Genomic DNA, 15392 nt, shown 5'->3' on the forward strand with positions numbered 1-15392 from the left:
TTATATTTTTGTTCAGTATAGTAATGCTACATACTCCAAGAAAGGTTCAAATCTCACCTTTCTGGTAAAGAAAATTCAAATTACTGAGGTGCAAGCTGAAGTACACAGTATAAATATGCAAAAAATTATTTCCTATTCAACAAGTATGAATAAGGCTTGAAATTTAAAAAAAAAAATCTAAATGTAGGATAATAAATGTATAAAATGACAATTTCACCTTAACTGTAAAATACATTTGTATATTTAGTTAGAATTTTTTTTGCATATTTTCTATAGGTTTCTTGATCAAAACGTCTGCCCCGTTCGCTGTGAAGATGCTTGCGTATTGGAATGCCGCCATTTTGCAAGCTCCGACCCAACTTTGCTAAGAAAGGCACTTCACTGTACCCTTGCATTGACATTAAAACTTGAACATTTCACAGAGCTCTAGCCCTGAACTCATTAGGAACTCGCCTTTCATCTCATATTAATCTTGTCCGTCTATGACAAACAGAAAGTGTTTTTGTTTAAAATCTATGAATTATTTTTGATTACTGGCTATAAATCGATCTCTGAATGTGCTACAGCAACGAAACTACTCTCCTGCTGCGTTACGATGTAAGGATTCCAGGCATATGCGTTGTCATTGGCTGTGATGTAAGATTCAGCCAGGAGTTGATGGACAGTCGGAAGAGCGGAAGGAAGGAATACCCAGCTTCAAGTGGTGTCAGACATCTTGCTTCACACAGGCAGAAGACAAATACTCCAGTGTCCTTGTGAATCAGGTCTGCCGCTCAATGCAAGCCATTTCGATCTACGGTGTCCACAGATCGATTTTTAAGCAAAAACCGGTACCAGAACCACACATCAAAGATGTTAAGAAATGCTAGCGGCCGTGACTGAATTCAAACGTGAGTTGGTTTCAGAGTGTGGTTTGATGTGGGTGTCTGGTGTGTTTGCAGGTGGGAAAAGTTAGCCAAATTATTTTGACGCTTCGCTTTAGCCAGCTGGTGTGCAACTGTGGCAAGGTTTGTTTGACATTGGATAGCCTATCTCCGGGGCTAGTTAGGGAATGTCAATAAATTACACAATCTAAGTTCTAAAAAAAATATTGTCTGTTGCACACCTTTTAGTTCTCATTGAATGCTTTTCAATATGTGTATAAACATTTCTACAATTTATTGTTGGTTTGAGCTTTTACAGTCAATGAAATTTGGAGCTATTGGAATTTTAACATTATCCCATGTACATTGTGTAATTTATAGATGGTCCCTAACTACCCCATATGGATATCCAGTCAATCCAAATTGACCACGGGTATTAGAGATTGGGTCACATGCAACTGCGCTCCAAATTGATGATTAGACTACTTATGTGCTGCCAACTGTGAGCAGGATGGGGAAAAAAAACACTTTCATTGATGTCGTGATGCTGTCACAACCACCAATTTCACAAAACTCAGTTTTGGACAAGACTGACTATATGACAACTTATCCTATTTACACTTTGTACTCAATTTTGCCAGTAGAATAAATGTTTGACTCAAATCGATGACACATAGGCTGTTTTCTAAATGAGAAGTTGTTTTTTAGGAGCAGTTGCTCTTTAAAACATTTCCACGCTTGCTGCCGAGAGGATATTCTCGTGCATCCTCTGCTGAAGTAGGTTATCGAGGAGGGGAGAATACTCAGAGGGGTTTTCTCGTTTGGGCAAAAGTCTGTCCTCTCCTCCGTGATCCATAAACCGATAAGTGGTCGAATGGTCAAGGAGGGGGGGACACTTTTCATGCCACTTAGATTATAAGTGATTTTCATAACCCACTATGTTAATGATCCTAACCTGCTGCGTAAGTTCTCCTAACTTGCTACAAAGTGGCGTGAAAATAGTGTTTCTCGGTCGGAGTGTGTCAATTTGTTAGTATGCAAATGGAAGACCGTCCTCCGCTCCTCAATAGTCTCCTTTTGGCGAGGAAGCACAAGTGTATCCTACTGCAGAAGAGTTTTGATATCTGCCACACCCCCTTTGAATCAGCTGTTCTATGGTCGGAGTAGAAAAGCATGTACACATTTTAAAAAGTATTGCTACTTTTCTTTTGATCTTTGACAGGGATTGGCAACTCCAATCCTTGGGGGCCTGATTGGTGTCCCACTTTTTCCCCAGCCCCAGCTAACACACTAGACTCCAATTAATTAATTGTGATCTTCAGTTTGTATTTGCTAGGGATGGGGGAAAAAGTGTGACAGCACTCCGACCCCGAGGACTGGAGTTGCCCATCCCTGATCTATAAATTGTCTTGCACAACTAACTTAGGGATGGATCGAAATTTACAGAATGGTTACGTGGAGGAAAATGGGGGAGGGTCATGCTTTTTACATTTTAGTCCAGGGGAGGGTCATATCATTTGTAATTGACATTTAAATATTTCTATGTTTTAGAATGAGTTGCTTATTAGGCTATATATCGATGATATTTAGTATAGTTTTATCTAAAAAGGTTAACTTTTTTAATGTTTCACAATTTTTATTTTTCCAAAATTCACTGAAGAGGATGGTCCTCCCATTCCTCCTCTGAGGAGCCCCCACTGATCGATGTGTGCCCGATGCCACCCCCCATCACGTGCGCCTATAGCCTATTTAGTGTGTTCTCAATCAAATGATCCATAACCTATATGCTATAGGCTACGAAGTGCATGCTCGGAGAAGAACTAAGCAAAGTTATATTTCTAAAAATATATATTTATTTAACTAGGCAAGTCAGTTAAGAACAAATTATTATTTACAATGACGGCCTACCAGGGAGCAGTGGGTTAACTGCCTTGTTCAGTGGCAGAACGACAGATTTTTACCTTGTCAGCTCTTGGATTTGATCCAGCAACCTTTCGGTTACTGCCCCAACACTTTAACCGCTAGACTACCTGCCACCCCAATAAATGCTGGGATGATGTAAATAAAACTAGGCTACATTACACACTGCAATGGATATTCCAACCCTGAGCCCTGGCCTGCTCTGCTCTTGCTGATCCAAAACTTTTTTGTGTGCTGCCTAACTAATGGCTGTGCTGCGTAGACCTACAGTGTCAATTCAGGAAGAGAGTCAAAGGCTTCTGAAAATACATTTTTATTAGGCCTAGTCCCAAAACAATCACCATCTTCCACACAGACTAGCCTATAGCCTATGTTCTGTTCAGTTGGAGAAGGAGAGCGCAAAGATGATAAGGAGGACTAGAGGTCAACAGAGTTATTGACCTCACAATAAGCCAGATTTGAGTAATTTACATTGTGGTGCTGAAATTTGAAGCAGCAGCAGCGGCGGCACAATCATTCGGAAATGGACAGCTCATGGTGCTGAAAGTAAGCAAAGTAGGCATAATTGACTCCAACCATCTCCATTTTAATTAGACTTCACTAACAACAAGATGGCTTTGTGTTGGAGCATATTTCTTCCTATTTAATTTCCTATTAGGCCTACCTGTTTGACAGATGAAATTAGGCTATAGGCTGCTATATCCATAGATTTGTCAGTCAATTCCTCCACCCTCCATGCACTCTTTAAATAGCCCGTGTCAGTGAAGGGCTGTTAAGTTAGAACCAAAACTTGAATTGAGGGGGTATGAGACCTACCTTTTATTCAAGAAAATGTCAAAAAGCACAGTCCTACCCCTTGTTAGCTTAATGATGCACTATGCAGAAATCGCTCTGCCATTTCCTGGTTGCTAATATTTTAATCGTTTGCCTTATATCAGTTAATGTGACAAAGCAAGTATAGTGTAGAGAATCATTGTACCATTTAAACCACTGAAATATATTTTCCATAACCAAAAAGATTGTATTTTCAGCTGTTTGAAGCTGGTGTACAAAACCGAAAGTAAAAGATGCAAAAATGTAACTTAAGAATGGGAAGCATAGAAATAGAGCACATAGAACAGAACTACCACTTCTTAGACTAGCTTTCAATGAGAATGACATATCTATAACACACATTTCTATGTGAATTTGGTCTAGTCTCTCTTAAAGGTACATATTGGATCATATTATATAATATAATTTCCTACAGGCTATCTCATCGTTGTCAATGATCAGGCCTACCACTGTTGTGTTGTCGGCAAACTTAATGATGGTGTTGGAGTCATGCCTGGCCATGCAGTCATAAGTGAACAGGGACTAAAGAAGGGGAAAAAGCACGCACCACTGAGGAGCCCCCCATGTTGGTGATTAGCGTGGCAGATGTGTTGTTACTTACCCTTACCACCTGGGGGCGGCCCGTGTTGCTTGCCTCAAAGCGAGCATAGAAGTAATTTAGCTCGTCTGGTAGGCTCGTGTCACTGGGCAGCTTGCGGCTTTGCTTCCCTTTGTAGTCTGTAATAGTTTGCAAGCCCTGCACATTCGACAAGCATCGGAGCTGGTGTACTACGATTCAATCTTAGTCCTGTATTGACTCTTTGCCAGTTTGGTTTGTCAGAGGGCATAGTGGGATTTCTTATAAGCTTCCGGGTTAGTGTCCCGCTCCTTGAAAGCAGCAGCTCTACCCTTTAGCTTAGTGCGGATGTTGCCTGTAATCCATGGCTTCTGGTTGGGGTATGTACGTACGGTCACTGTGGGGACGACGTCATCAATGCACTTATTGATGAAGCCAGTGACTGATGTGGGATACTCCTCAATACCATTGGAAGAATCCCGGAACATATTCCTGTCTGTGCTAGCAAAATAGTTCTGTAGCTTTGCATCTGCGTCATCTGACCACTTCTTTTTTGACCAAGTCACTTGTGCTTCCTGCTTTAGTTTTTGCTTGTAAGTAGGAATAATGAGGATAGAATTATGGTCAGATTTGCCAAATGGAGGGTGAGGGAGAGCTTTGTACGCGTCTCTGTGTGTGGAGTTAAGGTGGTCTACAGTTTTTTTCCTCTGGTTGCACATTTAATTAACATGCTGGTAGAAATTGGGTAAAGCTTATTGAAGTTTCCCTGCATTAAAGTCCCTGGCCAATAGGAGCGCCACCTCTGAACGAGCATTTTCCTGTTTGCTTATGGCCATATTCAGCTCATTGAGTGTGGTCTTAGTGCCAGCATCGGTTTGTGGTGGTAATTAGACAGCTACGAAGAATATAGATGAAAACTCTCTTGGTAAATAGTGTAGCCTACAGCTTATCATGAGATACTCTACCTCAGGCGAGCAAAACCTCGAGACTTCATGACTATTAGATTTCATGCACCAGCTGTTATTTACAAATATACACATCTCTGGAGCAGTGCAAACACGCTCTCTGGTGTAAGGAATTACACTTTACCATGATGATGAGGAAGAAAATACTTTCTTGGTGCATGTGTCCCACGGTGAGGGTGAGTGGTGCTGTGATGTACGTGATTGTGCCTGATCGCAATGGTCAGTTATCCAGGGCTTGGACTGGGAAAGGAGAGCAGGTACCAGGTGGTGTTCAGGGAGGAGGCAAGGGCCAGCCAGTGAAATGGAAACCAGGAAGGGTTTGGCGGAAAACCATGATGATGGAATACTCACTGGGCCGCCCTTCTGCCCCAGTGGACCCCGGGTTGGGACGCACCGGGCACCGCTGAAGCTGGTACCCCTGCTGGCCGCAATAGGAACAGAGCCCCAGTTGTCTCCCGCTCTGCTGAGGAGTGGTGTGTGGTCCCTACCTCTATGGTTTCGGGCTCTGCCCAGGACGGCCAAAGGAGGATGGCGAGGGAGGTGCCGGCACTCCAGAAGAAGGTTGTCCAGACGGGTAGCCATCGTGATGAGTGCGTCCAAGGAAAGGTGGTCATCCCGCACACCAACACTGTCTGGACCTCCTCGAGCAGTCCTCTACGGAATAGGGTGCAGAGCACCGGTTCATTCCATCCGCTGGTGGCTGCCATGGTTCGGAAGGTGAGGGCGCACTCAGCAACGGTCTGGGTCTGGATACCCTCACAATAAATATATCAATGAAAATAAACAAGACTGCCTGCAAAAAGATGAACACCACCATTAAATTGTATTGAACCTTTATTTAAACAAGGAGTCACCTCAATAACGACTTGAACTGCCCTAGAGGCACCAGAGCATCAAGGTGCAGAGACCTCTGCAGATCATGCCATACACGGTGCAAAGAAAACTGAATGCAGATTTACCTATTTCTGTACTGATCAACCGGAACTATAAAATTCCTATAACCATTCCTTTGAGCGGGTCTGGTGACTTGTATGTCTGTGGTATGGCGAAAGTTTGCGCAACAGAGCATAGAGCAGTGCATTGATCTAACGAGATTTACTTTTGTGTACTTAACCTTTTCGCCTGTAATAAAGCGTAGTGCACTATGATAAACTGCGTCTAATGAGTTTCATACCATGGCAGCTGCATACACATAGACCAGGGGTACTCGACTCTTACCCTGCTTTTCTGTTCTACCTGATAATTAATTGCACACACCTGGTATCCCAGGTCTAAATCATTGGAACTGGCTTTGAGGTCCAGGTTTGAGTTTGAGGGACATAGATGATATTGTCATAGTTTAATGCCGGGATGAATGTCGACTGAATTATTTGTTTTCTGCTATTTAACGAGTGGCATGACTTATTCCTATAAAAGAAGCCCATTTTAATTATTAATTTCTTAACTCCTCAACATGCTTCCAATGTACATATGCATAAATCATCAGATACATTTTTGTACTTGGTTTAACCTGCATTAAGTACCAATTTCAGTTCAACAAAGGCTTTCTGCAAGGCAATAAAGGCAGATTGAAACTCCGAAAGAGCCTTGTCAACCGTGGGAGCAATAGCATACATAAGTGTCACCTGCATACAGGTGTATGTTACAGTTTTTTGCAATGACAATGATATTGTTTATATATACAGTAAAAACTACAGGACCTAAAATCAACCCCTGTTGGACACCGTTCATAATACAGTATTGCATTATGAACATATTGTATTATTAATACAATAATATTGGCACCCTTGATGCATGTGGATCAAGTCCCCACGCACAGTGAGGAAGATGGTTCTGGAGGCAAGAAAAAGTCCAAGGAGAATTACAGAAATTGGTCGCATCTTGGGGACACCAAGTCTCTTAATCTACAATTAGACGCCACCCCCATGACAACGCCAGGTCCTTTGGAAGGGTTGTCAGAAAAAAGCTTTTATTGCAAGTAACCAATAAATGTACACGCCTGGAGCTTGCTAAATGGCATTGGCACTTTGATTGTAACCAGGTGCTACGGTCATATGAGAGAAAATAGACGTCTTTGGCCACGCACACCAGCAGTGGGTTTGGCGTTGAAAGAAAGATGGAAACTTGGTCAAAAGTGGATCTTCCACCAAGACAGTGCCTCAAAGCACACATGAAATAAAAATGTATTAATTGAAAAAAATAAAAGGAAAGTAAGTAGATCGTGTGCAGGGAAATCCTGACGTGGGCAGGGCATTCACATTGCTACAATAAAATGTAGCTACACTTACTGAGGACGTTTTTTTTATATATATATAATTTCGCAGGATTTATGCCACAGGAACAGCTGAAGATGTGTCATGGAGTTCTCCCTGTTCATATACAACAGCTGGCCTTTCGTTCTTTTTAACAGAGGATTGTTTTGTTTTGCCACCTGGGAAGTTATTCTCTGAAATTGAGGGTAGCAGTCCATCTTGTTGCATCCTGAAGAGAATGTCAAAATAAAAAGTGGTTTCAGATGATGTTTTTCAATTGTTGCCCTCCCAGTGGCTGGAAGACTGTGGATACTCTGTGGACCACAGAGGCACTGTTGTCAGTGTTGGATAGCCATGGCTATCAGCAAGCCCTGACAGTGTGCTGAACTCCAAGGAGCTGTTGGAGATCAAGTGTCCTGTCATGGGGAAGGGCTGTGATCCTCTGGATGATGTCTTCAATGGGAAAGCCTGTGATGTGAAGGTGGTGGAGGGCACACCCCAACTGCAACCACATGGGCCACGTGGCTACTACATGGGCCACATGGCTACTACATGCAAGTTGTCATCCCTGTTCCCTATGATGCACAGTTTTGTGCAGAGGCTGTCCTGAGGTTGAAGGCATTCTACTCAACACACATGCTGCCATTTATTGTTGAGGAGCATCAGGCAGGCAGATTGTCACTGAGTGACAAATATATGCAGCTCTTTAGAAGTATGAAGTCAGATGTCTCTCCTGTTTGCAGTTACTATTAACTCATTGTTTTTTATTAATATTAATGAGTATGTAAAACAAATTAACTTAAGTTGTTATAGAATTAATTGAAATGTATTTAACGTAACTTTTGACAACTTTAATTCATATTGGGAAATCGACCCTGTGAATGGCATTTGACTGGTCAGTTCATTTAGCATCTTCATGAATGATATCACCACGCAGGTTACACAGGGCAGCACAGATTCAAAGTATTTTGTCCATTTTAGATAAGAGGTTGATTGGCACCATCTGTGAGATGATTCTAAACCGTTTGAGTCTTTGAATTAAGCGTTTCACATGAACCCTCACATTAGCTATCCGTCTTGTACATGTGGTGTCCTCCTCTGACAGGTGTGCGTCTCTTTTTGTGAAGGCTGGAATTGTCAACAGAGTGCTTCGTTCCTCAGCAGGGTTTTGTAGAGAGGTGCTGCTGGGCACTGTGTCTCTGCCTCACAGGTAGTGGGATTTACATGATCACCTGAGCTGTAGTTGTGATCACTTAGAGATGGGTCTTCCCATTGGGTTTGGGCAGCCTTCTCTGAAGGCATATCCATTCCTTCTATCTGTAAAGGCCAATCCCCATTTCAATTTGGTGTACACTTGAGCCTGTTGTGTCACCTGTTAAGAAATCAGGCAATGGACAATTAATTTAAAAAACGTACAATAAAACACCATACTGCATAAACGCTCCTAATAATATTTACTAATCACATTAAGTATATATAAAATTTGATATTTTTTTGTCCATTTTTTTTTGAGTTACAGAGGAAATAAATTGTGCTATTATGAGACTGTGCTTAGATAGAAGAGGGAGACACAAAATGAGAGCAGGCAAACCGCTAGTGTGTGTGCCATACCTGTCACTGATGATGACAGCCTGACCAACGCTTCTTCACGAGTGGCGCATCATAGCCAGTCATTTTTCTGGGTAAGGATGCTCCACTGTAGGCTTCTTGTCAAAGAAGCGGTAGGAGCACACAAATTGACATTTTGATGGTTTCTTTAGGTTCAACGCTTTGAGCCAGAGCCGCAAAGACTCTCTTTAGGAGGTGGATACAGGTCGTATGGGGCTCTACAGCGTAGGCTGGACAAAAAAAACGAGTCAACATACACCCAAGGCTGAAAATGGCAAAAGAATGTTGGCTAAGCTGGAACACTAGCGTGAGCCCATAGCAGAGCCTGTTTTGACTAGTGACGCTTAGATTTCAATTTCGCCTAAATGGCACCAAAAATGTATCCCTTTTTATTTTACCACTAAAATATGTTCTTAGGACGAAACTGAAAAATTACAACCTGTGTAGAAAGTCAACTTCCGCAGCTCGATGGTGCCAAGTGTGCTTATGTCTGCATAACGAGGAAGTAGGGGGAAAAAATGGCAACTTCTGACTAATTATGGTCTACACTGCCCAGCCATACATAATTAGAAAGAGGAGACTCTCATGATTAAAATGGTGTCCGACTTGAAAAAAATCTAAATATACACATTGCGAGATATTTGGCGAAATAGACAGACATACCTATATTTCCCTATAGTAAACAATGGGACAACCTCAGAGTTCCATGGGTAATTATTTGTTGTTTACACAGCAACTCGCCCATAACTCCCCCATTTCTCCTTCACCCAAATCCAGATAGCTGATGTTCTGAAAGAGCTGCAAAATCTGGACCCCTACAAATCAGCCGGGCTAGACAATTTACATTTACATTTTAGTCATTTAGCAGACGCTCTTTTCCAGAGCGACTTACAGTAGTGAATGCATACATTTCATACATTTTTTTTTTTCTGTGCTGGCCCCCCGTGGGAAACGAACCCACAACCCTGGTGTTGCAAACACCATGCTCTACCAACTGAGCTACAGGGAAGGCTATCTGGACCCTCTCTTAATAAAATGATCTGCCGAAATTGTTGCAACCCCAGTACTAGCCTGTTCAACCTCTTTCGTAACGTCTGAGATCCCCTAAGATTGGAAAGCTGCCGCGGTCATCCCCCTCTTCAAAAGGGGAGACACTCTTGGCCCAAACTGCTACAGACCTATATCTATCCTACCCTGCCTTTCTAAGGTCTTCGAAAGCCAAGTTAAAACATCACGACCATTTCGAATCCGACCGTACCTTCTCCGCTATGCAATCTGGCTTCCGAACTGGTCATGGGTGCGTCTCAGCCACCCTCAAGGTCCTAAACGATATCATAACTGCCATCGATAAGAGACAATACTGTGCAGCCGTATTCATCAACCTGGCCAAGGCTTTCGACTCTGTCAATGACCACATTCTTATCGGCAGACTCAACAGCCTTGGTTTCTCAAATGACTGCCTCGCCTGTTCACCAACTACTCTGATAGAGTTCAGTGTGTCAAATCGGAGGGCCTGTTGTCCGGACCTCTGGCAGTCTCTATGGGGGTGCCACAGGGTTAAATTCTCGGGCTGACTCTTCTCTGTATACATCAATGATGTCGCTCTTGCTGCTGGTGATTCTTTGATCCACCTCTACGCAGATGACACCATTTTGTATACCTCTGGCCCTTCTTTGGACACTGTGTTAACTAACCTCCTGACGAGCTTCAATGCCATACAATGCCATACTCTCCTTCCTGGGCCTCCAACTGCTCTTAAACGCACGTAAAACTAAATGCATGCTCTTCAACCGATCGCTGCCCGCACCTGCCCGCCCGTCCAGTATCACTACTCTGGACGGTTCTGACCTAGAATATGTGGACAATTTCAAATACCTAGGTGTCTGGTTAGACTGTAAACTCTCCTTCCAGACCCACATTAAGCATCACCAATCCCAAATTAAATCTAGAATCGGCTTCCTATTTCGCAACAAAGCATCCTTCACTCATGCTGCCAAACATACCCTCGTAAAACTGACTATCCTACCGATCCTAGACTTCGGCGATGTCATTAACAAAATAGCCTCCAACACTCTACTCAACAAATTGGATGCAGTCTATCACAGTGCCATTTTTGTCACCAAAGCCCCATATACTACCCACCACTGCGACCTGTACGCTCTCGTTGGCTGGCCCTCGCTTCATACTCATCGCCAAACCCACTGGCTCCAGGTCATCTACAAATCTTTGCTAGATAAAGCCCCGCCTTAGCAGCACGCGCCCTCAGCACGCGCTCCAGCAGGTAAATTTCAATTCCTCCTTTGGCCGCCTTTCCTTCCAGCTCTCTGCTGCCAATGACTGGAATGAACTGCAAAAATCGCTGAAGCTGGAGATTCTTATCTCCCTCACTAACTTCAAGCACCAGCTGTCAAAGCAGCTCACAGATCATTGCACCTGTAAATAGCCCATCCAACTACATCATCCCCATACTGCATTTTGCTCCTTTGCACCCCAGTATCTCTACTTGCACATTCATCTTCTGCACATCTATCACTCGTGTTTAATTGCTATATCGTAATTACCCCGCCACTATGGCTTATTTTATTGCCTTACCTCCCTTATCTTACCTCATTTGTACACACTGTATATATACTTTTTTATACTGTATTATTGACTGTTTGTTTATTCCATGTGTAACTCAGTGTTGTTGTATGTGTCGAACTGCTTTGCTTTATCATGGCCAGGTCGCAGTTGTGATTGAAGAAGACCATGGTGATTGCCTATGGAGCTGTGAAGGGAACGGCACCTCCATACCTTCAGGCTCTGATCAGGCCCTACACCCAAACAAGGGCACTGCGTTCATCCACCTCTGGCCTGCTGGCCCCCCTACCTCTGAGGAAGCACAGTTCCCGCTCAGCCCAGTCAAAACTGTTCGCTGCTCTGGCACCCCAATGGTGGAACAAGCTCCCTCACGACGCCAGGACAGCGGAGTCAATCACCACCTTCCGGAGACACCTGAAACCCCACCTCTTTAAGGAATACCTAGGATAGGATAAAGTAATCCTTCTAACCCCCCCCCCCCCCCCCCTAAAAGATTTAGATGCACTATTGTAAAGTGGTTGTTCCACTGGATATCATAAGGTGAATGCACCAATTTGTAAGTCGCTCTGGATAAGAGCGTCTGCTAAATGACTTAAATGTAAATGTAAATGTAGTTGTAAATTAGAACTTGTTCTCAACTAGCCTACCTGGTTAAATAAAGGTGAAATATGTTTTTTTTTTTTACATTTGAACTATTAACAACGCGGGCAGGTCTCCATTGCCAACAATAGGAAAGCAGGCATTGTGACATAGAACAGTAAACTGGGAATAGAACGTTCGGGAAGGCGAGTTGGTGCTCAATAGAACTAATAGGAGCTGGCAGGGTGAAAAATGCCTTCAAGACTATGGCAGGCAGCTGGGACATATATGGTAATAGTATGAAACTGGGCTCCGCGGCGGATGCAATGAACTAGGTTTTATCAGAACAAAAACATTGTTAAAAATGTAATGTGTCCAGCCTACTGCAGATACATTCAGATCGACGTCGTAGAGGTTGGTGTTCAAAACATTGTTTGTTGTAAAAACTGCCTCCAATTATTGTGACAGCCTCGTACTGAACATATAATGCTTGTTATGTTGATCGATTTTAGTATTTCGTGCGGTTCTGTCAGTGAAACTATCAAGCGCTCAACTAAAAGTACCACAATTCGCCTCCCGCCACTAGCATGCGCTAGCGTCGCGCGAATGTTGCCGGAAATAGAAACACAATTGCATGTAACTCGCCGCGTTCACTGACGTTCCAAGGCGAATAGTGTTTTGCCACTAATGTTTGGAGGCGACTAGTTTGATCCAGTCTCCTGAACATGCGCAGTCGGTGTAAACAGGAAGAATCTGCGGAAACTAGGGCGAATCTAAAAGACTAATAGAGATATTCACAGGAACAAATATATACTTTATTAATCGTAAATGTATTTTTTATTTAGCGCACAAGTATGTCAACAAATATGCATTATGACATATTATTCTAACAGCGGTAGGCAGCATTGCTAGCAACGTTAGCCAACGAGCAAGCTAACGTTACCTATTCGTATTTTGACAGATTGGTAACTGAAGCTAGCTAACATCTAGCTGTCGTTTCGTTTTACTAGAAACGTGTTTGCATGAATCTAATTTGGACAGACAAGTCGAGCAATATTTGTTGTGTTCTGCGGCCTGTGAGCATATCCTCCAATTCCTCGCTGTCACCGGAGTTTCAGATCAGACTCCCGTCTTGTTCACTTTTTTTTCTCAACCCTGTCTGGTGCTTGCTACGACAACAGACCGTCTGTAGAAATGGTTCAGAAAGACACACCGGTGGTGGATACGTCTCAATCGGAGACTGAAGCGAGCCCATGTTCGGGGCCATCGAAGGCTGGTTCCGAAGCATCTGGCCTCGTGGAAGAACCGAGAAACATTGAGGTGGAGCTGTCGGGCCGCAGGAAATTCATCAGTGGAGTCGTGGAGGGTGAGCAGAACATATATAACGTTATTAATAAATTACGTTGTTTTGTTATAGTTACTGTCTTTGTTTTTGATGCATACAGGATTTGCAGACTCATTTGTCAGCCAGCTAACCATTACTTTTACAGCTGAGCGTGATACGTTTTAGAGAATAATTGTGATTATTCAGGACAACGTGTCATTAACTCTGTATTGTACTATCAACAATTGTTCAAGGTCGATGACCCATCTGGATGAATTATGGATTTCGTTATGTTTAAACCGATCAGCGTAGTTAATGGATTCTGAAAAGGCTTGATGTAACGTTAGCACCCTTTCCTGGTAACCCTACCTTGAATTGCATTGAATTCTGTGGGGCAGAAATTAGCGTTTGAATCAGGAAAGACTCCTCTCACAAGCATGTCAATGGCACACTCCCATAAAACTTGAGACGTCTGTGGCATTGTGTTGTGACAAAACAGCACACTTTAGAGTGGCCTTTTATTGTCCCCACCTGTATAGTGATCATGCTGTTTAATCAGCTTCTTCATATGCCACACCAGTCTGGTTGATGGATTATCTTGGCAAAAGGATAAATGGTCACTAACAGGGATGTAAACAACATTTGAGATACAATTTTCGTGCATATAGAACATTTCTGGGATTTTTTTATTTCAGCACATAAAACATGGGACCAACACTTTACATGTTGTGTTTATATTTCTGTTGAGTATATAATTGTAAACTTTTCAAAGCGCCGGTAGTTACTTCAGATTTCTATCACCTGAATCATGTGCACTAGATACAAATACATGCATACTTGCCGAGCTCGTGCACATGTTTACATGGTTCTGCGCATGCTTCAGGTGAATGCATTACCAGCGCTTTGAAAAGTTGATGTAATAATGCTTTCCTGTGGATATATTGTCTCACATTCCTACCGCCAAAAGGACCGACGGCACTGTCTTCATGGCAAACGTGTGGCAGCTGAACGTACAAAGCCAGGGTAATAGATGGGGGGGGGGATGTCTGCAGACCTGAAATGTTTGCTATGCGTGTTAAAACTGTCTGTTTTGACTTTTGTTTTCAACAGGCTTCTACGGCCGGCCATGGACAATGGAACAAAGGAAAGAGCTGTTCAGGAGGTAATATAATGGTTATGAACAGCAGGCTGGCGTATGGTGTTGACTAGTGCTCTATCATAATAGAATCAGTGAATGCACAGTAATTTTTAATGTAATTGGAAATGTTTTCAATGAACGTTATCAATATGTTCTGTGATAAACAAAGCAAACCGTGTCACACAAAGCCTGTCTTAATCACAATATGTGTTGTGTTCCCCAGACAGCAGAAATGGGGCTTGAACACATACCTCTACGCTCCTAAAGATGACTACAAGCACAGGATGTTCTGGAGAGAGATGTACTCAGTAGAAGAAGCAGGTGAGCTTGTCTCATCATGGCCATGGGTTGAAATGATTCCTGTCACATATACCTACATATAAAAGTGCACAGGTGTTGCTGTTTGTGCTTGTTGCAATAGATTTCTGTTCTGATGAATGTGCTTACTCTGAAATGCATCAGCATTAAAGGGAAGGTTGCACAATATATTTTCACAAATCTAGCAACTTAGATTGATATCCCGTCTAAACGGTCTTTACCCGTACAGTGTATTTTAACAGTAATTATACACTTCTGTTTTCGAAATTTGAATTACATTTATCAAAAACTCATATACCAAAAATACATTGCAGCTTTGACGTCATGAGAAGAACTGGTAGGGGCGGCAGTGCGCTGTTTACCTGCATTCATTTTTGGTCAAAATGCGCTAGATGGGAAGACAGTCCTACCTCTTCGGGCAGGCCTACAACGGTGGAAGAGTAGATTCAACATGA

At 42.8% G+C, this 15392-nt stretch overlaps 1 protein-coding gene and 1 long non-coding RNA gene across 5 annotated transcripts in view; one reads left to right on the top strand and one right to left on the bottom strand.

Moving 5' to 3' along the window:
- The first annotated feature begins 288 nt into the window (after positions 1–288).
- Positions 289–15392, top strand: part of LOC106576856 (protein O-GlcNAcase) — a 40782-nt gene continuing 25678 nt past the window's right edge. Inside the window, exons 1-4 of one of the 4 annotated variants that reach the window (XM_014154334.3) lie at positions 289–890; positions 13339–13523; positions 14592–14643; positions 14843–14940. In XM_014154334.3, coding sequence (XP_014009809.2) covers positions 13352–13523; positions 14592–14643; positions 14843–14940 — 322 coding nt within the window. In that variant the 5' untranslated portion in view covers positions 289–890; positions 13339–13351. Of the gene's footprint in view, positions 891–12149; positions 13524–14591; positions 14644–14842; positions 14941–15392 lie in introns of those variants that run through there. The other 3 variants (XM_045700674.2, XM_014154335.3, XM_014154337.3) reach the window with 3 other exon arrangements.
- On the bottom strand, positions 8122–9463 carry LOC106576858 (uncharacterized). Its single transcript, XR_001322019.3, has 2 exons — positions 9002–9463; positions 8122–8762 (listed from the first exon to the last, which is right to left on the bottom strand). It is a non-coding gene; the product is annotated as an uncharacterized LOC106576858 (long non-coding RNA).

The sequence above is a fragment of the Salmo salar genome, chromosome 18 (genome assembly GCF_965601325.2).
Source record: "Salmo salar chromosome 18, fSalSal1, whole genome shotgun sequence".
NCBI classification, from domain to species: domain Eukaryota; kingdom Metazoa; phylum Chordata; class Actinopteri; order Salmoniformes; family Salmonidae; genus Salmo; species Salmo salar.